Source organism: Pavona decussata, unplaced genomic scaffold (assembly GCF_977016875.1).
Source record: "Pavona decussata unplaced genomic scaffold, jaPavDecu1.1 SCAFFOLD_51, whole genome shotgun sequence".
Classification (NCBI taxonomy): Eukaryota; Metazoa; Cnidaria; class Anthozoa; order Scleractinia; family Agariciidae; genus Pavona; species Pavona decussata.
The window spans coordinates 2,785,380-2,811,322 of record NW_028145473.1 but is presented as its reverse complement, the minus strand read 5'-3'; the positions used below and the strand labels follow the sequence as shown (position 1 = coordinate 2,811,322).

Sequence of the window (25,943 nt, the reverse complement as noted above, 5' to 3'; positions counted from 1 at the left end):
TGTATTTGTTTAAGTTGTAGCATCCATCGCAGTCACCCAATGTTTTGAGGACTTCGACAAATTTGCATTTCCTTGTCCTCCGAGCTTCTGAGGCCGTTTTGAATAATATAATTTGACCTGTCATTTGAGGAGAGCACTTCGAAAACAACGCTAAAATTCGTTTCAAAGTTTAGCACACGCTTGCCTACGTTACCATATGCCATGAAGGATAGCACTGGATCCTTTCTGTGCAACTCATTCTCGGTCCAAAAGTTCATTAATTGAGACACAGGCCTTCGTTGAATAACAAAGTTGAATTCAAATCGGCGCCGTTTTTGCCGGGGACAAGTTGTGTCGCTGGAATGCTGTAATAAAAACGGTCAAACCTTGGCACGAGTACTAAAATTGCCCTACCGGTGGATTCCACGTGTCAATGTTAACTTGTTGCTTCAATCACAAGTGATTGTAGCGATCTATATATAATGTGTTGAGATGTCAAGTTAAAAGCATGTTATCTCGTCGTTCATCATTTCTCATCAGGTACGTCGAAGCTGTGTTTCCTGGCGAGTATGGAACCCCTAAACCATTTTACTTTCCATTTCTACCTTCATATTGGTGTGGTTCTTTCCCGAAGAGGGGCACTTTGAACTTTGTAAGTACATTCTGTAAATGTAACTTTGCTTGGTAATTTGCTGTTGACTCGAGTTGGAGGGACTCCCTATTTAGACTGTGGGGGAGTGGGAGGTGGATTCTATCCGCACGTACTTTCAAGGCTGCTACCTTTGTTAATATTTGAGCGAGCACCACCAAACTGTGTGACTTTTTTCAGAAGTTAATCTTGAAACAACTTGGACAGGCTTGGTGTGTCAGTGTTCGTTGAATATGTTGTTACCATGGCAACCAAATTTTGACAGGCGGGTTTGACTCCAAGGCTTAGGGCGCGTTTTGTTATTCACAATTCTGGAATGAGAATGGCCAGAATGTAAAATGCGCGCGTTTTTCTATTCCGCATTCCTATTCCGGAATGGACAGAATGCCATTCCATCCATTCTGCTCCCAGGGGCAGAATGAACAGAATGTTGCGAATGAAAATCCAAGATGGCGGACGGCGAGATGAGCGCTGCGGATTTAAATACGTCTCTACTGGAGAAAAAATCAGGTTACACTTTTGGACACAATGAAACATTGCTTCTAATTTCATTGTACCAAAAGTACGAGGTTTTTTTCAGTGATGTTTCGTACAAGAAAAGGGCAATTTGGCAAATGATTGCCGACGACATGAAGAAAAATGGCTACCCTCCGTTGGCAGTAAACTGCGAGAACAGGTGGAAATGCCTTACATCTTCGTTCCAAGCGTTTTTTATGCAGACAATCCGAGTTATTCCTAGCATTCCGTACCAACCATTCTTATTCCAGAATTGTGGATAAAAAAACGCGCCCTTAGTATGAGACTCTGGCGGTCATGGGCTCCTGATTGTATCCAATAATTTGGTGAAAAGTAGTTTTCATGTCAACCTAGCTTTACAGGGTTTTCAGCCATGTTGTATGAGTTGACTTTACTCGCACACTTGGCAAGGAAATCAATAGCATTTAAAATTCACTAATCTGAAGATTTGCCGTTGAATCTTCCGTAAGCTTTCACATAAAATGTCAAGCCTAATTGGTCACTTACGGGAGGTAATCGCTTGTGAGAGGTCAGACCACAGTGCGTCTTACTTTTGAGTAGTGGTAGTTTCAATGGCATGATTACATATTATATAACCTCTGGAATAGCCCAAACGGTCATAGAAACATGTCAACATTTACCCTCCCGAGCCTCACAATTTCCACGGGTTTTTGAGTGAGGGGGGCGGGAGGGCAATTCTTGCATGAAGCAGCATTTTCTTTTGTTTTTCCATTGCTCTGATAAACAATACACATGAAGTGACGCACACAATTTAGGGGGACTGGACTGTGGCACTTTTTCTGTACAGTTTAAATCAGTTTCCAGTCACAGTTAGAGACGAGGAATGTTTGCGTTTGTGCTTGCCAACCTTAAAAAAGAAATTAATTCTTTACACTTTACTTTTCGCTTCAGGTGAACCGCTCCAGTGATCAGGTATGTCAATTGCTGCACAAGTAAATTATGAACTTAGCAGATTTCCTCATCCTTAGAGCGGGGTAGCCCTTAACAATATTAGTATTCCATGTTGTAATTACTGAAGGTCTGATTCTGGCATTGCACATTACTACAGCTTCAAGTGGGCGTTGAAGTAATTCACGTTTACTTTGGTTTTGCTTCACTATGGTTTGTGATTGCTCAGCAAAACTTGTGCCACTTTCACAAAAAAAGGGAGGTAAGGCCGAAACCAACCGTGGCTTGAACACGCGCGTTTTCCCGCGCTTGGTGCCTGTTACATGTATTTCATTCTCTGAGGATAGCTCGGACTTGTTATAACACGATCAACAAATCTAGTCTCTGGTCCCCTTCCCATTGTTTTTTTGTTTGTTTGTTTGTTTTTGGTTTTTTTTTTCAATTTTATTGCTTCTTACCTTCGGCCATGGTATACTCAGCATGTAATATATCAAACACGAGAGTGTTTCGCCCGATTTCCAAACACTGAGGAAGTGGCGTCGAGTTATTGTTATTATTATGCGCAGTAAAACTATCTGTGTGCACGGTATAAGAAGCATCACAGGGCGCGTAGCGTAACCTGTGAGCCAAGCGAAACTTAAAATATCACGTAAATAAATCAATAAAATATATATACATATATATTATTATTATTATTATTATTATTATTATTATTATTATTATTATTATTATTATTATTATTATTATTATTTTTATTATCATTACAGTATAACTGTATTATGTTTTTGACCAACTTCGAGTTTGGAAATCGAATGGAGCATACTTTTGAGTCTTTGATATAGTTTCTCATCCCATTGAATAATTCATGGGGAAATTCAAAGCAAAACTTCACCAAATTTTGTGAATTTTGTGATAGTCAAGATCATTTCTTGAAGCCTCGTTCAAGGTCGTGATTTCCTTTTTTTATCTTCATGAATTTTCATTGGATTTGAGAACGTTAATTACAAAAGAAAAATCAAAAAACTGTTGAATTTATAACATCCGTGAAAAGCGTGCATAATTAAATAAAAAATTTAAAAAACTCTCAACCAAGGAATAACTGAAGTTAACATTTGCGTTGGTTTTATCTTGCTGTGAAACCCATTCCCGTTTTTTTCTTTTGTGCTTCAAATATGGAAATGTATCTACCTGTTGATAGGAATTGAGTGTAGTTGATAATAATGGAGCAGCTGATATTGAAGAAGAACCAAATTTACCAGTTGGTGTTGCTATTGAAGGCCTCAGGAAAATCTTTAAGGTAATGTTCAATGTGCTGATTCGCCCCAGTTACCATGGCAAAATGAAATAATCAAGAGACTTCGTGAGCGGGCATCACGTTGACTCTGAGAAAAACTTTCAAGCAGATTTCTAGACTACTGCCATATGCAAATTTGTTCCTCTAAATGTCATGTAGAGAGTAATCTGAAAGAATTTTACGAAATATATTGTCAAATCTATCCTTCATTGCAGAAGGAATTTCCCCCAAAGTTTTAATCATGTCAGTCGCTTCTGTAATTTGTGAACCCGCCTTTAACGTAGTTTCACTTTCCTGCGGAACTTTTTTCTAAAACAGTTTGCAACACTTTCTTGACCAGTCACCCTGGTTGTACTGTAGACTTTGATCACCTGCGCCGGTCACACCACTCAATGACATCATTCGCGCATCTGTACTCTCATCACAAACGCCGCTACACCAATGAGAACGTGCATTTTACACTATTCATTGTATAATGGTATCTAGTGTGCCAAGCTGTCATTATAATGTTGTTTGAAAACGTTCCTTTATACCGCAAACTCGTCTCGTAAATGCAAGTTAGCTGCAGCTCATAATTTGCCAACAGCAGCATGTAAACTTCAGGTCTCTGTGCTTAGGTTCTTTTGGGTTGTGTATTAACTGTTACCCCCCTGCGGATTCAGGTTGAGCGTTTAACGGTGTCAGTTGTCACGTTCGCTGTCACGGTTGGTTGGTCACGTTGCTAGGCAAAATTTCAGACGTTGCTAGGCGGGAATGACAACGTTCTGTCTGGGAAAAGGCGCGTTGCCCGTTAAAGCAAAATGTGGAACGTTAACAACAATGGTCGCTCTTATATATCAGGAAAACCTTTATCTACCGATCTACGGCATTTATATAATCATCGATTAAATTATTGAAAAAGGAGGTGACCCACTAACTATTATATATCCTGGCCGATATGTGGATATCGCAAATGAGTTAAAAGTTTTATCGGCTGTAGTTGCCAAAATTTGGAAAAACTACTGCGAGTCTGGTACTTTTAGTATAGTCCGATAAAACACGGAGAAGGAAATCCAAGTCGATTATCCGAAGGAGATCTTCAACTCATTGAAGTCCTGAAAAGACAGAAGCCATCTATATCTTATGCGGAAGTGCTGGACTGTTTGTATGACGTGGCGATTTACCCCATGGAATAACTTCGACAACCGCGGTGTGCAACGCCGGGTAGCACTAATCCGCGGAACTGCAGACCGCGGAACCGCAGAACCTGCGGAGCCTAGAGAAATAGCTAGTTTTTTTTTTGCAACTTACATACCAGGCATAAGGTTACAGCTGATTTCATTGCTGTGTATAGACCCGGATTTTTTTTACATGATTCGACCAAGAGAAAATGAGATTTTCTCCTGATACGGCGGGAACGAAGAATCGACGGTTTCAAGTGTTCAAGACCTTCAAATGGCCTCGTGTTCTTCCAGTGAAAACGCGTTAACCAGGACGGCCGTAAATTCCATGATGAAGTCTAGCGTGGATCCACTACTATCCTCCGCCGCGCCGGTCTTTGCAGGAGCTAACATTGGCTCCATCAGTGGCTGCACTTTTCAGATCTTTCATGGAAATGTGACATTCGTACAGACTGAAAAAAAAGCGTCAACTTGTTATTGAAAGTGACGACGATGATTGACTGGCGACCTTTCTTCTCACAAGAAGTCAGTTTTTCTTACTCTGTAAACTTTACATTTTCAAACTCTGCTGATTTCCAGTTTTGTGATTTTTTCCCTTTCTTAAGTCAGCAGATGCCTCATCTTTTCAGCATAAAATAAACCACACAAGTGTTTTAGAACTCGTGTTATAAATCGTTCTTTTCGTTTCTGTGATGCTCGCATCATCAAAAGCGGGAAAAATCCCTCACATCGCTGACATCACGCCGGACGTTGATTTGAATGAAACAACCGGAAGTGTCTGTTCGGCCAAAGAAATGATGCCATATAATAAACTGCTTACTAACCTAGCTTGCTCGGTCCGTACTGTCACGACCTCAGGTCAATATTCCCCAGTACGGCCCTCGCGCTCGGTTAGTAAGAGGTTATTATTTCCCTCAAAATTCCATCTCTTCTAGTATATGCTGGTATATGAAATGGCTGGTTGCCAAACTACGTCCCACGTTTATTGTTTTGCTTTTCTGAACTTCAGTTGAGGGTGATTGCCATCGAGCTCCCGTACAAATTATTGGTGATAAATCACCCGCCACCTCAAGTCTTCGTGCAGAACCTTCATGATTTTGCGAGTTTATCGATGAGCTTGGTAACCACTTGGTCGAATCATGACCGTAGAATCATACTGTCGTATCAGGAGAAAATCTCATTTTCTCTTGGTCGAATCATGTAAAAAAAAAATCCGGGTCTATACACAGCAATGAAATCAGCTGTAACCTACGAAAGCCGAGGAGGGACTTCCGACCTCCGACTTCGGACTTCGGACTTCGGACTTCGGACTTCGGACTTCGGACTTCGGGCTTCGGGCTTCAGACTTCAGACTTCAGACTTCCGACTTCCGACTTCCGACTTCAGACTTCAGACTTCTGACTTCTGACTTCCGACTTCCGACTTCCGACTTCTGCCTTCAGACTTCAGACTTCAGACTTCAGACTTCAGACTTCAGACTTCAGACTTCAGACTTCAGACTTCAGACTTCCGACTTCCGACTTCCGACCTCCGACTTCCGACTTCCGACTTCCGACTTCCGACTTCCAACTTTTTTTTTCTAATTTTTTTATTTTTTATTTTTTATTTTTTTTTTAAATAAACTCTAGTGAAGTAACAAACGGCAAAATGTTTTTGCGCGTTTTTAGTTTGTTTTGTAGTGCCGACATTCTTTCGCTGAAATTGACTTCTGAGAGAGTTTTATCTATAAGGTTATCAGGGTAACCTCTGTTGCGTAGTCTGTGTTTGAATAGAGTGATGTTTTCTTCAAATTTTGTTTTTGAAGAGTTTGTTCTGAGAAGTCTTAAGGCTTCGCCTTTGATAAAGCCTTTCCTGACGCCTGGAGGGTGGCAGGAAGAAAAATGCATGTACTGGAACGTTTCTGTCGGTTTAAAGTGCGTGCGCACTTCAAGTTTTGATTCTTTTTTGAATCTTTCGCCCTTGTATACACATGTGTCAAGGAAAGTGATTTCAATGTCTGAAATTTCAACCGTGAATTTTATGGTCGCATGATAGTTGTTGGCTAGCTCTATAAAAGTTTGGATTTCATTTTTGCTTACGTTCCATACAGAGAAGACATCATCGATGTATCTCTTCCATGTAAGCGGTTTTGTAGCACTACGGCCAATTATTTCTTTTTCGATCTCTGCCATGAAAATATTGGCAAAGTATACTGCCATCTTTGTACCCATTGCAGTCCCGTATCTTTGGAGGTAGTTTTTTCCATTAAAGATTTAACGTTAAGATTTAACGCTCCTCGGCTTTCGTAGTAACCTTATACCTGGTATGTAAGTTGCAAAAAAAAAAAAATAGTTATTTCTCTAGGTTCTGCATTCGTTCATTTTTGATATTTGTCATATTTGTACTAGTAATCAAGTTTAATACGTGGATTGTGTACACGGCTACATGTAAAATTATCTTACAGGACTTTGGATAAATATTTACTATTGTTTTGCCAAATACTCCTTGCTAGATCCATCGACATTGTGTGTAGAGTTTTGAAAGCAGTTGTCTAGTTGCGTGACAACGGCCTGACAGCTGCAGACTACCAAATTGGCGCGCGGCATGCAAAAATGAATTCCAGGTTTATTTTAGTTTTTTACGAAAACGATACTTTTGCGGCAAAACTTTAACTCTCACTGTTACAGCATCTTGCTCAGGTTTGTTTCAGTGCATAGTCGTGCGCTCTATAAATAGGCGGGTGAACGTTCTAAAAATAACACTTGATCGATGATCAGATACTCAATTCGGACTGATAAACATTGCTGCGGGAAAGCACCCACCCGAAAGGTACCCAGAGGTGTACCTATCTGGCATTTCACATAGAATAACATCCTCAATTCGTTTGGACGCTGGATTGACAACCTTGTCCGCCGTTCGGTTAGCATTGTCTAAATCTTTGACCGCAGTTTTTGGTTTCCCTTCAAGGCGACTAACCTCTTTATCCAAGTTTGATCTTTCCAGAGTCTTTCCAGTTTTTCATTATTGTGCTTTGATAAACAACCACACGAAAAGGCAGACTTGCATGGGTTAAAGGTGCAAATCTTTTTAGTGTGTCCCAGTTTTAAGTGACAGTTCCCGCAAGCGGTCAAGTTTCCTTTATTCTGCTCCGCGATGCTCGTTTCAGTTTGTCATCAAACTTCATTAGTTCTTGCCGTTTTGTTTTGACGCTGTTAGTTAACTCGCTTACGGCTTCCTTTTGCTGCTTTTTAGCATACCGTTGCAGAGGAAGCAACACAGGTGAGTCATTTTCATCACTTTTATCACAGCTTTCACTCAGTGCATTCACTCCGTGCAAAACGAGTGACCTCCTTGCATGTGTCGGTGTTGGCTCGTAGTCTTCCGTTCCCGTCATGTTTTGAGCTCTAGCATCAATGGCTGGCGAATCGAATTCAAAAACTCTCATTTGGATGCCCTTACCAATTCCTTTGCTCAACAACCGTTGCATTTGCAAACTGAAATACTTTTTCGATAAGTCGATTTCTTCAACTTCACCGTCCTTCACTGTGACTCGCAATGCCTTCTCATCTTTCCGAGATGACGCACCTCACTCACAATAGTACGCAGAAAATCATCGAATTCCATAGCCATCAACTCCTCTTCAACAAATTAAAATAGACTGGCGTGATTCTTATCTTTGAATAATACATGTATTCAATTCTAAATTCGATCGCCATGATAGAGTAGTCGCAAGATGAGTGCGTGCAGTGAGAATGCGGCAACGCGCCTTTTCCCAGACAGAACGTTGTCATTCCCGCCTAGCAGCGTCTGAAATTTTGCCTAGCAACGTGACCAACCAACCGTGACAACGAACATGACAACTGACACCGTTAAACGCTCAACCTGAATCCACAGACTTCGATTACTTCATGAGAAAATTTGTCGATAAATGAGTACCAGATGTCTTTGTTCTCTTGACTTTCAATATTTTAACTGTTTTAACTTTAAAGACTTCCACTGGATCCAAGGTTGCAGTAGATGAACTATCCTTGAACATTTTTAAAGGCCAAATAACAGCTCTACTAGGGCACAACGGTGCAGGCAAGACAACTACAATATCAATGCTGACAGGCTTGTTCCCACCTTCTTCTGGTTCTGCCCACATCGATGGAAAGAGCATCATTACAGATATGGATGCTATAAGAGAAAGCCTGGGTCTGTGCCCTCAACATAACGTGTTGTTTGACAGGCTGACAGTTAAAGAGCATCTGGATTTCTTTATAGCCTTAAAGGTACCAGAATGGCCTCTTATTGTGATCATTGACTTTGCTTTTATCTAATGCTGTCTCTTTTCTTAGAGAAAAGAAAATTTCAAAATTTCCAATGCCTCCAGGGTATGGGGGACTCTTCCAGATATGTGTGAAATCTCCTAATCTCCTGGTGGACTCCAAATCTTCCGCAAATAAACGTGAATTTGAGATGTATTTCGATAATATTTTACATATACTTTTTCATTGATATATACATTTTTTCGCTAGTAATCAAATAAATTTCTAAATTTCTGTCCTTTAAAAAAAGTGGATAAATTAAGTTACGTTCTGGTGGACATCAATCAAAGATTTTGTACAAGATTTCAAGACAACAGAGCCAACAAATGGAAAATTTTACCGTCTGGCAGATGCAAAAACCCTATCAAAGGTGATTTCCAAGCCAGTTGAACGAAAACAAAAGGCACTCTTTTACAGGATACAACACTACTAAACTTCACTATGCGTGATAATTTCCAAAATCAACGATTGGTACGAGTTAGCAAATTGTAACGTGTATAGTTAAATTTTGAAAGTTTTAATTCGAAAATACGGTATCCTCTTAATGATATCTTTTCTTTTAATTTGAACTGGCTCTGAAGTAAATTTCAATAGATTTTTGCCTTCTCCTGTCAATTATTTGTTTCTGTTTTCCTGGCATCTTCAAATATCTAAAGTTTCTCATTGCTGGTGAATGGTATTAGTAAATCTGAATAGGGAATAGCTGTTTTCTTTTTGCATTATTTCTGTTGAAGCTATTTTCCTCAGATTTGTGCAGATCTTAGATGTACCAGATTTCAAACCATTCATTGGTTTACAGACTACTTGGTGACTTGTATAGTGTCCTTAGAATATGTACCCAAACATGCTTGGTCTAACTTCGATTGTAGTCTCTATATATTTATATTTGTACAAGCACGTTAGACTTGGCGCACAACATTCACAAAGGAAGTCAATATTCCTATTTCAAAGCGACTTACAGACTTACAGTTAATCTGCATCACACGTGACCAGAATTTTTGAAATTTGAACGGAGGTTTTAGATTTACATGTCAATTTTTAACATCGCTAGCGAGATTTCAGAGTTCCCGTAGAAATTTCATACAGTACAGCATTGAGTATTTTGTTTATTATTTTAGCTTTATTTGTTTTGGATCGACTCAGGCTCATTTTAGCCCTAAAATGAGTTTTGGAAAGGGCCAAAAACATATTTACGCCTAAGAACATCAACTCTATTACTATTATAATAATTTCAGAGGGCATTCACGTAACGAATCAAAGACAGTACAATACGCGATCGCGATATCTTCTGTGAACGCTGCCGGAGTCGCGTCGGCGTTTATTTTATTGCGCAAAAGCCTTTGTTGTCACAAAAACTTAAAAATTTGGCAGTGCACCGAAAAATTTGTCAAAAGAATTTTGGCTTCTAAGTTTTCAAAAGGAAAATAACAAGTTTGTAAACAGCGAAGAAATAGTCTCTTACGACTGTTAAAATTTCGCTCAATGAAGACAAATTACACTCACCTCGCCTCCGGCCGTGGAGCTACTACAGGCATTATTTCCACCATCGCCCACGAGTTTCTGTATGAAAGTCCTCTTCATCTAGCTCAGACGACTGAGAATTTGCTTCTTCGTTAGGTTTTTCATCGATTTGGTAGCTCAATCTACGTTAGGTTTTCCGTCGAGTTTGCAGCTCAAAACAATTTCTTTGCAGATGGCAGCTCTTCCAGTCCCCGGGGGGGGGGGGGGGGTACTCCCCAAAAAAAATTAATAGGAGTATGCGGCCCGCTTCCCAAAACCCTTACCCTATATGACCAAAATCTGCGATTTTCCCTACCCTATTTATGACCTGACCAAAACTTTGATACCCTATTTATGGCCTGATAGTGTCTCCCCGGGTTGTTCGAAAGCCGATTAACGCTAATCCACGATTAAAAGTTAACCGAGGTTTTCAACTCGCTCATTATAGATTATTTAAGAGCCGTTGTCAGTAACTTTCGAGAATCCGGCGACAGAAGCGAAAATTCGAATTTTTTTTTATTTGCCCCAAAAGACCCTTTTGGTGAACTATTTTCAAAAATAATATTCAAAAGTTCCAGCGAATTTTTTTTTCGGCAAAAATTAGGAAAGTTCGAAATCGGCCTCAACGTGCCCGATGGCCCGATTGAAATTATGCAAATTAGTACATTTTCAAAACTCTCGTTCAAGACAAGGCAACGTTTTCTCGAGTTGAAACTTTCACAATCGTTTTTACATCCCTTTTGCTTGCTTCCAAACTATATTTTATCTCGACCTGAACATTCTTTCATTTGAAGTTAGCAACGTAAAGAATACAATGTTTGCTATTTCTTAGATAGGGTGATTTTAGCCATATTTCAGATGACCATATCATCGGGGGTATACGAATATACTGGTAATGAAATAACTTTTTTGAACGGGTAATTTTTCTTATTTATCATGTTAAAATATTTAGTTTGGCCCGTGAAAAGCGAGCGCGCTAGGTCGAGATGTGTGGAATGCACTTTGACACAATTCGCCATTTCAGCACTTCATGTTCCTCCTGTAACTTTGCACGTGTCAATACAGTTCACGGAAGCTTTTAGATAAAAGCCAAGGTCTCTAGTTTCATTTCATGCTTTAATACACGTAAATAACTAGCTTTAAACTTGAGAGCTCCCCATATTAGCATTAAGTCATCAAATGACTCGTTTCGGGTGAAATTTTCGAGTTTATATTGAGCCGTTCAAGTGAGATGAAAGAGCCGTTCCCAGGGAAACAACTTGAAATCAGTGAAATTAATACCCTGTCTCTCAAATCATGCTACACTTCCAAACTACCGTTATTTTTAAGCTAGAAAGTGTAAATGCTCCCTTTTTGCGTGACCTAAAAGAGAATTTGCCTTAAATATTACGAATAAAGTCCACTGCAATAAAAAACTGAAAAAATCGCGCACCGACGTAAATGTAAACATCAGCCGTTTCTCAACTCGCCACATGGATGAAACGCGTCCGTTGTTTTACCTCTGTATACATTTATGACCAGAAAGTAGAAACAAAAATTCTTCTCTATGCCCATCTATATAAAAACACTTGCCAACCAAGCTTTTGTTTTTCTGTGTGTTTGTCGAAAATACTGAAGAACAGTGCAACATTGTTACTGACTACTTGACTCATTCAATCACAACCGGATAACACGACTGAATACTAGATATAAAGAAATGCTCTTACTTCTCTGCAATCGTTACTCACATTATATACGGCGATGTCACATCCCCGAGGCAAGGCTGAAAGTTGTCTCAAATTCCGCATATTAGAAATTTAAAGTTTTGAACAACGCAGGAACGCCAATAACTTTCATTGCGTGACAAGTGAAATGTGATACGCAAGCGTGCGAAAAGAACAGTAATAAGCTTTGTCAATATTTGCGCTTGTCAGTGATGACAGTGCGAAAACAATTTGAAATTACAAGATGAAATTGAGACAAGTCAAGGTTTGCAAGGTATATTTAATGGACTGAAACGAAAATCATGTAGTTTTCCTCCTCCGAGATTCACTCTGTATTGTCTGTGTCGGATTCTCATCAATAACATTACAGGAAAAGTAAAACCGAAATTAATTTACAAATCAAGTCAACAAATTAAGACCTTTTGAAACCTCAATGCGGTATATCAATACTATCCTCAAACAAAAAGCTAATACACTTAGGAGAGTGAAGTTTGTCTTTCGCCATGGATCAATGCTCAAAAGTTGTGGATCAAGCTCAAAAGGTGCGCAAGATTTGCAATGTGTTATAGGGTTAATCAATGCAATAAGGACGTTTACCATGAATGGAACGAAAAAAAAAAAAGAATTCTTTTCGGGTTAACTTGTTAAAATACAATAGGCCTTATCACGGTTTTCGACGCCATTTTGACGAGTAGGCAAACAGACTTGAAATAACAGTGTTTGTATAGAAATTCGATGTCAAATAATTTTCATAAAACATTGCTGCTGAAAAATTCAGTCATGAATTGGAAACTTTTGGCATTAGGAAAAGGATTTTAAGAAAAAAAAATTGGAGGGATGTAACTGTGCCAGAAAGCGTCCAGTCGTGTTTTGAACTTTCCATACATTTGTCTGTAAAGCGAACCAGCCGTGAACTGAAGTACTAAAAATAGTTCGCAGGAAAAAAAATACAGGAAAATGTATGGAAAGTTCAAAACACGACTGGACGCTTTCTGGCACAGTTACATCCCTCCAATTTTTTTTCTTAAAATCCTTTTCCTAATGCCAAAAGTTTCCAATTCATGAATTTTTCAGCAGCAATCTTTTATCATTTTATGAAAATTATTTGACTTCGAATTTCCATACAAACACTGTTATTTCAAGCCTGTTTGCCTACTCTTCAAAATGGCGTCGAAAACCGTGATAAGGCCTATTGCAGTCAAATATTTAACGTAGCTTTAATGTCAGTTTGAGATGAGTCAATGATGGTGATAAAATGTTAACTGGAAATACACAACATTATTCTGCATTATTGCTGACGGTAGAGCTGATCGAATTTTGAGATAAGAGTTTAACCTTAATTTATTTTCTAGCGCGCGCACTAGTGTCAAAGGACAAGGGGCACGGCTGGTATTTCTCAGATGTTCGTGTTCGGTCTAAAAGACGGTGTTATCTCTTACGGGCCGTCACTGTTCAAGTCTGACGTTGTCTTTGTTAAATCCTCCTAGCGTGCTCCAGAGTATCCACCACACAAACAGCCTTTGAAAGGCCAGTGAGAGTATCTTTTGAACCTGTGTACCAGAGTCTAGTGATCATTCAATTTATAGTGGTCTTTATATGGAATTGGTTGAAGATATAACTTAATTACGAGTTCCATTTGGATTAGGTTAAGCCACAGTGCATACATTGATCATGATGAACGAAAAAAAAAAATAGGGGAAAATCAGAAAAGGAAATAAAATGTTCTTTCATGCTCTTAGTTTCACTCAAATGAAAACACTTTACCTGCCCTTTCTAGCAACAACACTATTTCGTCCTGAATTTCTTCATAGGCCGGATCTTTTATGCCTGTATAGGTGCGAGCGAACGCCCTTTTTGCATTGATTAAGCGTAACACATTGCAAATATTGCGCATTTTTTGAGTTGATCGATCCGCACGGAGAGGTTCCATGGCGAAAGAAAAACATTACTCTCCTAAATATATTAGCTTTATGTTTGAGGATAGTATTGAAATACCGCATCGAGACCTCGAAAGCTCTTGATTTGTTTACTTTTCATTTTAGTTAATTTCGGCTTTATTTTGAGGAAAATAAAGGTTGTTGTTGTTGTTGTTGATGAGAATTCGGTAAAATCCTCCCCGGGGGATACATGATTTTCGTTTCAATCCGGCAATCAAATATACCTTGCAGACCTTGACTTGTCTTAATTTCTTCTTGTAATTTCAAAAATTATTTTCGCACTGTCATCACAAGCGCAAATGTTGACATAGCTTATTCCTGTGCTTTTCGCGCGCTTGCGTATCACATTTCACTTGTCACGCAATGAAAGTTGTTCGCGTTGTTCAAAACTTTAAATTTTTAATATGCGAAATTTGAGACAACTTTCAGCCTTGCCTCTGGGATGTGATATCGCCGGATATAATGTGAGTAACGATTGCATAGAAGTAAGAGCATTTCTTTATATCTAGTATTCAGTCGTGTTATCCGGTTGTGATTGAATGAGTCAAGTAGTCAGTAACAATGTTGCACTATTCTTCAGTATTTTCGAAAAACACACAGAAAAACAAAAGCTTGGTTGGCAAGTGTTTTTATATGGATGGGCATAGAGAAGAATTTTTGTTTCTACTTTCTGGTCATAAATGTATACAGAGGTAAAACAACGGACGCGTTTCATCCATGTGGCGAGTTGAGAAACGGCTGATGTTTACATTTACGTCGGTGCGCGATTTTTTCAGTTTTTTATTGCAGTGGACTTTATTCGTAATATTTAAGGCAAATTCTCTTTTAGGTCACGCAAAAAGGGAGCATTTACACTTTCTAGCTTAAAAATAACGGTAGTTTGGAAGTGTAGCATGATTTGAGAGACAGGGTATTAATTTCACTGATTTCAAGTTGTTTCCCTGGGAACGGCTCTTTCATCTCACTTGAACGGCTCAATATAAACTCGAAAATTTCACCTGAAACGAGTCATTTGATGACTTAATGCTAATATGGGGAGCTCTCAAGTTTAAAGCTAGTTATTTACGTGTATTAAAGCATGAAATTAAACTAGAGACCTTGGCTTTTATCTAAAAGCTTCCGTGAACTGTATTGACACGTGCAAAGTTACAGGAGGAACATGAAGTGCTGAAATGGCGAATTGTGTCAAAGCGCATTCCACACATCTCGACCTAGCGCGCTCGCTTTTCACGGGCCAAACTAAATATTTTAACATGATAAATAAGAAAAATTACCCGTTCAAAACAGTTTTTTCATTACCAGTATATTCGTATACCCCCGATGATATGGTCATCTGAAATATGGCTAAAATCACCCTATCTAAGAAATAGCAAACATTGTATTCTTTACGTTGCTAACTTCAAATGAAAGAATGTTCAGGTCGAGATGAAATATAGTTTGGAAGCAAGCAAAAGGGATGTAAAAACGATTGTGAAAGTTTCAACTCGAGAAAACGTTGCCTTGTCTTGAACGAGAGTTTTGAAAATGTACTAATTTGCATAATTTCAATCGGGCCATCGGGCACGTTGAGGCCGATTTCGAACTTTCCTAATTTTTGCCGAAAAAAAAATTCGCTGGAACTTTTGAATATTATTTTTGAAAATAGTTCACCAAAAGGGTCTTTTGGGGTAAATAAAAAAAAAATTCGAATTTTCGCTTCTGTCGCCGGATTCTCGAAAGTTACTGACAACGGCTCTTAAAGGCTCATTTTAATCTAATGGGAAAGAAAAGACTGAGGCAAAACTGAGGGACAAAAATGTTTTGCTCGAATCCTTACCGAGTAGTAAATATACTCGAATCAAAGTTCACGTTAATCCAGGATTAACTTAATCGGGCTTTGAACAACTCGGCCCTGGAGTCCAGCGCGTGACCGGAGCACACGACAAGCCGTTGCGGGACGTACACAGTTGCGGTAAACATCATGATGAAGAAGTAGCTTCTTCCAAAAAAAAAAAAAAACGAATTCAAGACTAGAGTGCAAGAATTGATACCCTATTCATTACCAAAATGGCTAAAATGGATACCCGCTCTTTATGACCAAAGCGGCTGAAAAACCATACCCTTTGGCGCCGCACACACCTTTATAGCCCATATAAGGGAGTAACCCTCCCCCCCCCCCCCCCCCCGAGTTCCAGTCAAACAAGCAAGAAGACAGCGCGAAGAGTTGAATGGCTTCCAGTTTTCATTGGCTGGCTATGTTATTTTCTTCTTTCTTATTGGCTCAGAGAAGTGTTTTAGCCCGCTGAATACTTCATTTTAGCCCGCAAAATACGCGCAATGCGCGATGAAATTATTATAATGATTGAATATAATTGTGGTAATTTATCCTTGATTTTCTAGGGCAAGTTTGGGGATGCTGCCACCCGTGAAGTTAGCGAGATGATAAGTGACATTCAGCTGATTGATAAGACCGACTCTTTGTCATCCGAACTATCTGGAGGAATGAAAAGAAAACTAAGGTGAATGTCTTTGGATCATTGCTTTTGCAATATTTTTCTTTCATTGTGGTTTTTTTTTATATTAATACTTAACTGGACCAGAAAAACGGCATTTCTCGAACTAAATTTGTAATGAATTTTTTAAACTTGGTTGTTTGGGTTGTTTAGCTTATCCATTTCCATTGGTTATTTGGAAAAGACACTTCAGTTTTTTTAAACACGGTCCACACTCTGAAAGGAATCTTGGCCTGGCCAAGCTGCTAGTCATTTCACTGTAGACACTGAGCTGTCAACATCGCATAGTCCGTGCGGCAAGATAAATAGAATATTGACAGAATTAATTTGAAATTCGTGTTCGAATAGCTCTTTTAACAGTTGTCTGCTTGGAGACCTGGCCTTTGAGTGAAAACAAGGTTGGCCGGAGCTCACTTTGTTGTGATACAAACCTCACTGCTTTTGATATAATAATCATGTTGTACTTTTTCTATTACTAGTTCGCATTTACATAAGAAAAGCACCGAGGTTTGTATCAAGACAAAGTCAACTCTAGCCTTGCCTTCATCCAGGTTGCATGTGACGTCATGGCTTCATCCTCATCTCCCAATAATGTGACGTTAAAGCGGCGACTATGATACACGACAAAGATGGGAAAAGCATCTCTTTTATAGTGCGGATACTAATCTAACAACCCTTTGTTCTTGTAAGAGGACATCTTACGAATTTCACCACTAACTCTGGTTTTGTGTCAAATAGTTCTTACTTTCTTATAGAAGGCCTTGACAAGTGAATTGCTCAGTAAAAGTGTTGAAATTCATTTGATGAGAACGTGACTTTGACGGTATGTTTTGGTTAAAAAATATATGTTGGAGGACATAAACTTGCCAATTAAAAACCATCAGTCATCAGGGTTTTTTAAGTGAAGTGTAACTGCGCGTGGAAACACTATTTGTCTCGTCATCGACAGTACATTTAAGCTTTCTAACTCTTCTATCTTCACAGTTGTGCTATTGCTCTGATTGGAGGATCTGAAATTGTGTTTTTGGATGAGCCCACTTCTGGAATGGACCCATACGCCAGGAGAGGGGCATGGGATTTGTTGCTGAAGCACAAAGAAGGAAGAACCATCATCCTGACCACGCACCTCATGTACGCCTTATTTTTTGTGGTTTTCGTATAGGGAAATTAAGCAACGGCGACAGCAAAGACAGCGCTGCAGAATAATAGATTTAATGACGAAAAACAATCGCTCTGTACGTCCGTTTTAAATTTTGGTACATTTTTTGCTGTGCACTGTAAAACAACGGCGTAAAATGACCAAATTCACGGTTTTGTGGAGAATGTAAGCACAAGCCGGTAAATATTTTTTATTCTTTTTTCTTAACTTAAATGTCTGTTCTACCAATTTCGTTCCAAGGTAGTTGGCCGTTTTTGTACAAGTTAAACGAGTTGAAATAATCTCGAAGTAACAAAATAAAAGGAGGTTATATTTTCAAATCACGTTTTCGTTGGCATTGCTGACGTCGGTGCTTAAGTTCACCATGCGTTCACGTTCTCAATATAACCTTTAATTTGGCCATTTCACGTTGTTGTTTTGCAGAGAACAGCAAATAAATGTACTTAAGTGTACAATTCACGTGCAGAGCCATTGTTTTGCTAATAAAAACTATTTTTTTGGATGTTCTCGTTGCCATCGTTGTGGTGGCCGCTTGACCGACCTCCGTAATGATTCATCACGGCTCTGTACATGTGAAATGTACAGTAACTGTAGCAACGTTTCGTGTTGATGTTTTTTGAGCATCGCATATGGAAGTTAGTGGACAGAAACAGAAACTTAGACAAACATTTTTTTTTGAACTATAGTCCAAACAGGTCGTCTTGCAGAAAAAATACAACTCCTTTGAATTTGTGTTTGATAACTGAAACAGTCTTCATTGCCAATGAAATGGAGCAATAAACTGTATTGTTTCTAGGGATGAAGCAGACGTACTTGGAGATCGTATCGCTATTATGGCTGATGGACAGTTACGTTGCTGTGGCAGTTCTTTGTTTCTTAAAGGCAGGTAAGAGAAGACGCATAGTTTCTATATGTAATCTAATTTGTTTGTTTATTTCACCACTCACGTTACAAAAAAAGCCAAATAAGAGTACAAAAAATATATATTACAGAGAAAGTGGTGAGGAAGCCTTAGTAAGCCCCTTGTAACAACTCTGCATTCAGTTCTATCCCTTTAGGTGTTTATGTGCATCTTTTATTTGAAATTTAAATGCTGTAGCTATTTGGCAAGGGCAATCAAGCAGTTACCTCGGTCTCTGTAAGTCGTGAAAAAGAATTTTCTTTTTAAACCAGTATGTACCTCGGGTGATTTGATTACCTATTTATTTATCTAACAACACAAAGTATTTCATCGCCGCCGTCTTTTGAGCCAGAAGGCTAAGTAACAGGCCGCTATGAAGCGTTCTGCTCTGGCTGCCGGCCTGTCAAACTTGGCTTGTCTTCCGTTTCCACAGGCGTTTCATGACTAGTGAAGTTCAAAACTCAATGGCCGTTTTCGACGTTGTGCATGTCCTTATCCTTTTTGTAGCGAATGCCTGACGAAACATTAACAGTTTCTGTAGAACTTTCATCGTGACTCTACCCACTTTGTTTCTTTTTTGTTTTTTCGTTCTTTTGTCAGCCGGAGTTGCCATTTAAATTTCAGTTAATGGCAGGCAGAGTACTCTTAGTTTTTGCTCCTCATTTGCAAAATGAAGCCAATGTCACGAAACATTTGGAAAACTAAAATTACTGATACATGTACGTCACTTTCTTTTATGATGAAAATGAAAGCAAAAATTCCTGATGTTTGAGTGCTTCGTACTGTAACACGTTTTTCTAAAATCACAATTTTAAAATCCTAAATAATTTCTGAATAAGAAGCATCCCATATTAGAATTCATTTCTAATAGTATTTTCTGTTAACTGCGGAATATTTCTCTCATTTTACCCTCAGGTGTGGTATGGGCTATCACTTGACACTGATTAAAAAGGAAAGCTGCGACCAAGATGCCATAACAAACCTAATCAAAGGTCACGTGCCAACAGCAGAGATGATTAGTGACGTCGGTGCGGAGATCCAATTTGTCCTTAGCAGTGAAAACTCACAGAAGTTTGAGGCTCTTTTCTTGGAGTTGGAAAGTACGTGAATTTGTATTGTTGCCTTTTTGAAGTTGCAGGGATTGGAGCGTGTATGACAAGAATAGGAACAACTTTTAAAATTACAGTTTAAAAACGACGTCGAAGACAGCAGTAAAATCAATTAAAGCAACGAAAGCATTAAAAGGATAACAACAACAGCAGCAGCAAAAACATATCAGACATAAATGTTAAAATTTCTTTTAAAAAGTGAGGCTATAATCATCCCTGAATAAGTCAGTTCATTGACGTATCAGATTATTATTATTATTAAACACTTAAGCGTACTTCAAGAGACTTTATATACTTCACAATCCGGATTTGGCTGAAACTGTTTTTCCATAGGCACTTATTACCTTGTACTAAGAACGCAAGCCATATCCATTTGCGTGCTTGTAAAATTGTTTTGCTGTATACTGCTTACGCCTGAAGACCTTCTTGGTTTATGTTTACCTGCTAGCAGAGGCTTCTTTTCCGTTGTATTCGCTGAATTGACTGGCCCGAGGAAAAGAGACCTCCTCCCTGGGGCCCGTTTCTCGAACGTCCCGGTAACTTATCGGGCCCGATAAGTGTCTTTGGTGATAAATGTTTCTTCGCAGAAGTCCATATTTGGTAGCTTTGAATACTAAATTTTAAAACCTTATAATGCTATAAAAACATTGGCCAAGTATCATGTCTCTAATCACTGTGTAATCGGCGAAAAAACATTTAAAAATATAGTTATCGGGCCCGATAACTTACCGGGACTTTCGAGAAACGGGGACCAGAGTCGAACGTGGCATCACTTGACGGTTTGGTCGCTAGGTAACCATGTCGCATGCTCCACTCAGTCCATTTCGACCCAGGGCAGAGGTCTCTTTTCCTTTCGCCCGTCAGTTCAGCGAATACAACGGAAAAGAGGCCTTTGCTAGCAGAGAAGATTTATGTATGTACTGATATATACGTTTTCGCTTCAACTAGATAAGCTGAATGAATATGGAATAACAAGTGTTGGTGTCTCTGTGACAACTCTGGAGGAAGTATTTATGCAAGTCGGAGAGGGTGCTGAGAGAACTTTGCATGACTTGTGAGTATTACCTGTAGAATTGTGGTATGTTGTGACCCTCAGGCACATTTGGACTCTGACTCTGCGTCAATCAAACAGATCAAACTCATTGACACTGTTTTTTTGGTTTTTCCAAATAAAATGGAAGGAAAGGTATTTCTGATGTCAGAGTGATAGTGCTAGTTCACTACTAGTTTTCTTTCTTATTGCAAGTGTTCAAATTGTAAACACAACTGCCTTTTGTGTCTTTCATCCAGTCAATCTTTCGTTAAGCTATCAAGCCAACTGGGAGCTGGTCATTCTGTGAGTTCGTAATATAGCCGTGAGGGCTGAATAAATGAATATGAATATATGACACCAATATTTGAACCGCGGATCAAAGATTAAATATACGAAAGATTCTCGCAGTAAGTACGCAACTTAAGCAGTTTCGAAAAGAAAGCCTGAAAAAAATTCAGGCTTGAACGGGATTCCAACCCATGACCTCTGCACTGCACACCCGCATCGCAGCGCCGTTCATGGGTTCGAATCCCGTTCAAGATCATTTTTTTTTTCAGGCTTTCTTTTCGCAACTGTGTAAGTTACGTACCAACTGCGAGGATCTTTCGTCTATTCAATATAGACGGCATCTAACGAATACATTGGGTTCAGTGTCATTGTTGGTATGGATAATAATTTAAGCTCACACATGTTTCCATCAGAGCTGTTGATCAAGAACATCATGGCCACAAAGCAGCTGGTGCGGATAACCGTTCATCCAATACAGATAATCTGATGGGCATTCCCGCGGTGGAACAAAATTCAGTTGGAGGTATTTTATTTCGATTTGAACTTCGATGTTTATTCCATAAGGAAGGATTATTGTGCATTTATTTATTTATTTATAATTAATTAATTAATTAATTAATTTTTAATGTGGTTTACTTGCCATAATCATGGTTTCGAAAAAGTAAGAAAAAAGTGTTTTCAACAGGTGCGTTGGAAGATTGTCTTATAACAGGCCTTTAGTACTTGAGCTATTAAATGGGCATTAGAACCTGATCAAATTTTTAATGTAAGATTGAAATGAGCAATGAGCAATGGCATGAACAGCTTTAATTTCGTTCACTTGCACAGAGGGTACTTTCAACGTGGATAAAAGAGAAGTGTTTGGGACAGTGTACAGGGTGGCGTTGTTCGCTTTTCTAATTTATCTTTTCTTAAGCTTGTGTTTTACGATGTTTTCCATCTCTCTATTTTCCAAGAACTAAAAACAGGTTTAAGTCTGAAGTGGCAGCAATACAAAGCGTTGTTGTTGAAGCGTTTTCTGAATGCTAGACGAGAGAAGAAACTGGTTTTGACACAACTCATTCTCCCTTTTCTGATGGTGCTATTGGGATTGCTGTTGACTCTTCAGGAGCCAAGCAAGAGTGAACCGCTACGTGTGTTGAACATGTCTGACCTTAGCATTACAGGATGTCCAAACATTGGTTTTTATGCTGATTTTCGTGAAAACGTAAATCCTAAAGACAAGAATTTACTTTTGGATGTGAGTTGAGGATATCGCTAACACTTTGTAATGTCTGCTAGCTTCATTTGTAATGACAGCTGCAATACAAGGAAAGAGCTATACGTGACTTAAAGGCGCAGTGTCATCTATATTTAGTGTCATTATGAATAGCAAAGAAACATTTCTTTCAATTGAATCGTTAAAATGATGTTTTAGTTTTGTACAATAACCCTACTAGTGCACAGAAACTACTACTGTGTTTGGCTTCGGATAGCTAGGATGAAAGTGGATCATAACTTGAAAAATATCGCCAATGTTTTTTTCAAGTTCTTCCTGTGTATTTTTAAAAAAGTCGCTTAAAATCGATTATGGTTTGTTTTTCCTGGGAGAAATACCTTAATAAATATTTCCCGATGTTGTAAGAGCAATTTCATGTTACAAACAGGTTCTCTGTTTTGACCAAAATACAGCAAAATCGTCGTGACAGTGCTCCTTTAACGAATTATTGCTAAAGAGGGGTGTTCAAATGAATAACGAAGAAACATTATCTGCTACAATATTCCACAGTATTTAACAGTATATTACGCACTACGTGATATACGGTTCGTTACGCTTACAATCTTCAAATCTTTAATGGTTTACAATACAACAAAGGAAAAATTAAGTGTATTGAGGAAACCCTAAACAGGAGCTACTTCCCTAACTGTTGATAAAGTAAAGGTTAACCTAGTCTTAAATTAATGGGTTTCAGGTGTTCATTCAGTTACCACCGAATAAGCTTTAAATATAACAGACACAATGACATTCATGGCGTGATCATCCGGCAAACTGCTTTTTGCAACTTAACAGAAGAACTGAATGAACAAAGCTGCACTCTGTCAACTTCCCTTTAACACCCTAAATCTTATCTCACAGGCAGCGAAAAAACATCTTAAGGATGTTAAGGTAGACTTGAAGAATATTGCGTCTTGTGTGAAAACCATCGAGACTGGTAACCAAGGCAACGATATCTTGGTGAAGGGGAACCGTTTCACATATGAAGAAAATCGGGTGAACGCTTGCTGCAACTATGACTTTTTTATCCTGAATGACAAGTGCCAGAAAGCTGTAAGTTGCCTATTATGAAGTTTGTGTACTTGGAAGTCAAGCAGGGGTTGACATTGCTGAGACATAAAGCAAGTAGCATTTAGTCCGATTTATACATTGTTCTGATATAAGTAGCATGCTTAACTTAATAACACGTCTTATGGTTTAAGAGCAAAGACATCAACTCGGATGCACAACGAATTTCTGTTTATAACAGAAGTCTTTTTTTGTGTTTTTTTGTTGTTGTTGTTGTTGTTGTTATATGCAAATATGCAAATATTGCTGTTCTACAGTAGCTTTTTATAACAAACTGCGGAGTGAAAGCGGTAACTCAGTTGATTTGCTCTAGACTTCTGTCCAGACGAAGTCTCGTTCAGACTCAAACTCGTTGTGCTTTAGTTCCTTGCTCTTATACTTTGAGTTCAAGTTGTTTAAATCCAATTCTGGTACCTGAGAAGCACATGACTGCACACTCTGCGTAGCCAAGACCTTTGCTAATGTTCTTTCATGGTGAAGTGAAAACTAGGTTGCTCGTTTAAGGCTCCATTGAACGTCTTAGCTGCCAAAATCTTGTTAATACACACATGTATTGCATTCCCCAGGCTTTACTTGTTCATTTAGCCGTGGCATGTCAAAGTTAAAAAAAAATCGTGTATTTTATTTGTTAATTATTGGATGTTGTAACGCTGCTATTTTTCTTTTAAATCTAGTTCCAAAACAAGACCGTTGATTGGTGCAAAAGCTACAAAACCTTTGGCTACACTCACTGTTTAAATTGCCTTAGTTATGACGGGTAAATATCGTAAAATATATTTAGATGCGTTCAGATTTAACATTTAGAACTTCTTATTAAAATCGTTCTCCTCTCCCCCCCCCCCCCCCCCCCATCAACATGTTTATTCCTGGCCATGATATGTGTTACACGGCGCTGTAATTGGGCTCCAAAGATTTCTTATGGTGTTTTAAAACCAACGGTTAGTTTTCGGAGATCAACTCACTGGAAACGAAAATTACCCTCTTCGGGCGGTATCTTGGATGTCGTGCATGGTAGCCACACAAAACCATCGAGTGGATCCGCAGATCTTAGTTGAGGTCACATGTTGTATCACTATGTTTCAAAGATTACAATTTCTCCTCCGGTGATTTTAACTTGTGCTGAACTCATTGTGAAAAGGGTTATCTATTAATCCGAAAATAATCAATATAGTCAGAAAGAAATTGGTGTGGGATATAAAGCGATGGCCATTGACGGTCTTGTATCTTGAAATGGATGAAGTTGATGAGGTATGGCCCCTTCATGTGGGAACTGAAACAGCGCTACCACTGATACACTGGGAGCAATAAAATATAATAATTGACGTGTTTGGGGGCTGTTGGAAGGATCTCAAGTGTTCAATGCTTAAGATGCCAGGAAGAAGAGGGAAGAAGGTGCTGACGAATATGGAGAAGGCTATCATCACCAATAGCCTGAACATTGTCCGAACTTTTAAAACAGTTATTAAGGTTCTTTTTGAGGGTGATCTGAATTAAGGGTGATATTAATATTCGTACCTTTATTTTTACCTTATTAGTCTTGTTATAACTATATGCATCTATTTTAGATGTAGAAGGCTACGCGTTGCGCCCTACCACATTTCACTACGAATATCAAACGAAAATTTGAAGCTGCTTTTATAATAACAACAATAACACGTTTTATTTACGTGTCAAAGTATCTAGCACTGCCGTGCTAATTGGGGGCATTAAATCACTAAACGAAATGCTGTTTACAAACTGAACATACTGTAACATTTGTTAAAAAATCTTGTTAAAAACTTGTGGTTAGTAGACCGATTGGCTATTTGCACAGATTTTGGTTCGTTGGTGTTGCAAACCAGCGGGCCAACGTCAAAGAAATTCAAGTAGTTGCAGCAGAACTTGAACAGGGACCTCAAGGGCTACAAGTTCGACGCCCAAAGCACGAGGGTAATGGGATGGACCTTTGTTCGGTTTTCGTTTGCTTTTCCTGTTTACCTTCTTTTTATAATTTTCATGCATGATCTCTTTCTTTTAGCACCTATGATGGCGACTACCTTGGTTGTACAAAAATCTCCCTTCATGATACAAATCTAAGCGAATCGAGTACGTTTTACATGGAATATGTCTTGGAGAACAGCAATGCTGCAGATTATTTCTACAAGCACGTCGTGGGGTTCACCTTTGCTACAAAAACAGGTGAACCCAAGCTTGCTGCTACAGTGTGGTACAGCAATATGGTAAGTTTGACTGCTTTTGTCGCTGTTTCGAGGGATGCTATATAAGGAAGATTGCCTTACACTTCAAGTATATAAAGATAAATTCAACGTCAACAACTCCACATGTTTTGTTGTTGTATCCCATGTGTCTGCAGAGAACCCACTATTGTTAGCAATTTTTAATGATTCAGAGTTCGTGTCCAGTTAAAAAGGTGTTTGTCACGTCATTCGTTTTTTTAATTGCAACACAAAACCTAGGAGAGGAGGAAGAAATATGGGCTGACCCAGCGTTTTACAGATCATCTAACACGGGCAAGTTTGTCCGCAGTTGAAAAACCAATGCCATTGTTTTAATTCGTGGGCTTCCTTTCGATTGACGCTTTAAAGGGTTATTTTTCAACTTTCTTGAGCGAAAACATGTTCACTGTCTGACGAACACTAGAGACAGACAGCGCTCGAATATCTTTACAGTGGCCAGTGTACTTTTAGTTATCAACTCTGTTGGTT

The 25,943-nt window shown here is 38.8% G+C and overlaps 1 protein-coding gene across 1 annotated transcript in view; it reads left to right on the top strand.

The window, feature by feature from the left end:
- LOC146481065 (phospholipid-transporting ATPase ABCA3-like) overlaps positions 1–25,943 on the top strand; it is a 112,298-nt gene that overhangs the window by 39,040 nt on the left and 47,315 nt on the right. Inside the window, exons 11-24 of the mRNA XM_085108728.1 lie at positions 520–631; positions 2,057–2,077; positions 3,252–3,350; positions 8,476–8,757; positions 16,313–16,431; positions 17,410–17,556; positions 18,381–18,470; positions 19,401–19,585; positions 20,543–20,648; positions 21,329–21,438; positions 21,872–22,155; positions 23,032–23,223; positions 23,913–23,995; positions 25,256–25,457. Of these exons, the coding sequence (XP_084964854.1) occupies positions 520–631; positions 2,057–2,077; positions 3,252–3,350; positions 8,476–8,757; positions 16,313–16,431; positions 17,410–17,556; positions 18,381–18,470; positions 19,401–19,585; positions 20,543–20,648; positions 21,329–21,438; positions 21,872–22,155; positions 23,032–23,223; positions 23,913–23,995; positions 25,256–25,457 (2,032 nt within the window). The remainder of the gene's footprint in view (positions 1–519; positions 632–2,056; positions 2,078–3,251; positions 3,351–8,475; positions 8,758–16,312; positions 16,432–17,409; positions 17,557–18,380; positions 18,471–19,400; positions 19,586–20,542; positions 20,649–21,328; positions 21,439–21,871; positions 22,156–23,031; positions 23,224–23,912; positions 23,996–25,255; positions 25,458–25,943) is intronic.